Consider the following 2153-nt stretch of genomic DNA (forward strand, 5'->3'; position numbering starts at 1 on the left):
AAAGGGCCGCTATTCATCAATGTCCCTTGTAGTGCTATTGCCACTCTTAGTTTAAAAAAGTTTAGAGATATCACTTTTCTTAAAAGTTTAAATTAGTAGGAAAAAGCATATGAGTAATTAAATAATCTCTCAGTCTTTAGTCAAAATTAAGATTGATTATGTCTAACTTAATCCTACAAGCTAATTTATAGAGTGAGAGATGTTTTATTTTTAAAAGAAGTGAAACTTGTAATAGAGGCAGAGGCAATAATGTAATGGTTAGGGTTTATGAAAGGGAAGATGTAAAAGTAATGCGTTTAACAACGGGACTTCTTGCCAATAAAATACACCAATTAATCAACCGTAGAAATTAAAGTCTAAGTCTGCCTGTATAAATAGCGGTATAATGTGTGTTGCCACATACATATTTTCTTTCTTGTGCCTCTTTTAACATTATTATTAGCTCTCGCTACTATGTCTTATTTTTGTAATAATTTCCTCGTCATTATGATTCAAGACTTCTGGGCTGATCATGATGAGATTATTATGGTTTTAATAAGGTGTGGCTTGATAGCATCAATATTAGCCACACTTTATTGTTACCTAATGAACCCCACAAAAAACAAACACGTTTATCTTGTGGATTTTGCATGCTACAAACCTCATAATCCTGCATGCATGTGCACTAAGGAGAGTTTCTTGAAGTTAACGAAGAGTACAGGAAAATATCGAGATGAGAGCTTAGATTTCACACGGAAGATTCTAGAGAGATCTGGAATTGGTGAAAAGACCTACCTGCCGGAATGTCTCATGAAAACCCCATCAAACACATGCTTGGCTGAGGCAAGGAATGAGACAGAATCCGTGGTGATTGGCGCCATTGATGAACTTATGTTGAAAACAAAAGTGAAGAAAGAGGAAATTGGAATCATTGTAACCAATTGTTCTTTGTTCAATAGCATGCCCTCTCTCAGTTCAATGATTGTCAACCATTACAAGCTTAGCCACAATGTCTTGACCTATAATCTTAGTGGCATGGGTTGCAGTGCTGGACTTATTTCCATTGAACTTGCCAAACAACTATTGCAGGTATTTGAATCCAAAAATTTAAATACTAAAGATAAATACTACATAATATGATTAAAAGTATAGCATAATATATATTGCTTAATTCGATATTTACGTTTAATTTTAAATTTATTTTTTAATATTTGATTTTTTTTAATTGTTCATTACATTTTAAATATATTTCAATTTTGGCTTTAAATTTTGACGCTGTTAATGAAAATTCTAACTTGTGATGTATAATAGGTTAACATGTCATCATATCATATGACATATTTAATTTTGTAAGATATTTAAAAGGATTTTGTTAGGTAAACAATCACTTTTGTGAACAATGTGAACAATGAATATTAAAATTGGCTTAATAAAATAAAAATACACTACACTTCAAATTACCCACCTAAATCTTAATATTAGGAATTTAGGATAACTATTCACACACCTAATAAATTAAACATCTAATATATTCATTATTCACATTATTTAGTATTTTTATTGTCTACTTATACTTTTTCTATTTAAAATTCTCTTAATAATGTCCCGAGACATTTATATCATTTGACATGTATCGCCACATTAGCTTCTTTGTTAATAACATCAAATTCCAAAAAACAAAATGAACAAAAATTTAAAACAATAGGAACAAAATTAAAATTAAACATAACCATTTAGAACAAAAGCAAACTTACCCTAAATAAATAATTTACTGATAAATTTTGTATTTCCTTTCTCAAATTTTAATATTTTATTTAATTTAGACTCTTTGGCTAGCTAGATTTACATTAATTTCTATTAAATATGAATGCTTTATATTTAGTTTTATATATCTCACTAATAAATGCTCACATTAAGATATATACACAAAATTAAAATAAATTATTCTTTTTTTTGTGATTAAATAAATTATTCTTTAATTTATTTGACTAAAATATCTTTCGGTATAAAATATTTTAATTTATTAAAAAATATTTAACTTAAACATCGAAGGTAATAAAACTTATTACATAATAAATATTTATTTTGTGTTATTATTATGATTTGAATCAACCAACCAATATTCACACACACAATATATATTGTTTGTAATTAAAACGTATTTTAATAAAATA

The 2153-nt window shown here is 27.4% G+C and overlaps 1 protein-coding gene across 1 annotated transcript in view; it reads left to right on the forward strand.

Moving 5' to 3' along the window:
- Window positions 454-2153, forward strand: part of LOC107610851 (3-ketoacyl-CoA synthase 11-like) — a 2768-nt gene continuing 1068 nt past the window's right edge. Inside the window, exon 1 of the mRNA XM_016312842.1 lies at window positions 454-1068. Coding sequence (XP_016168328.1) covers window positions 454-1068 — 615 coding nt within the window. The remainder of the gene's footprint in view (window positions 1069-2153) is intronic.

This window comes from Arachis ipaensis, chromosome B08 (assembly GCF_000816755.2).
Source record: "Arachis ipaensis cultivar K30076 chromosome B08, Araip1.1, whole genome shotgun sequence".
Classification (NCBI taxonomy): domain Eukaryota; kingdom Viridiplantae; phylum Streptophyta; class Magnoliopsida; order Fabales; family Fabaceae; genus Arachis; species Arachis ipaensis.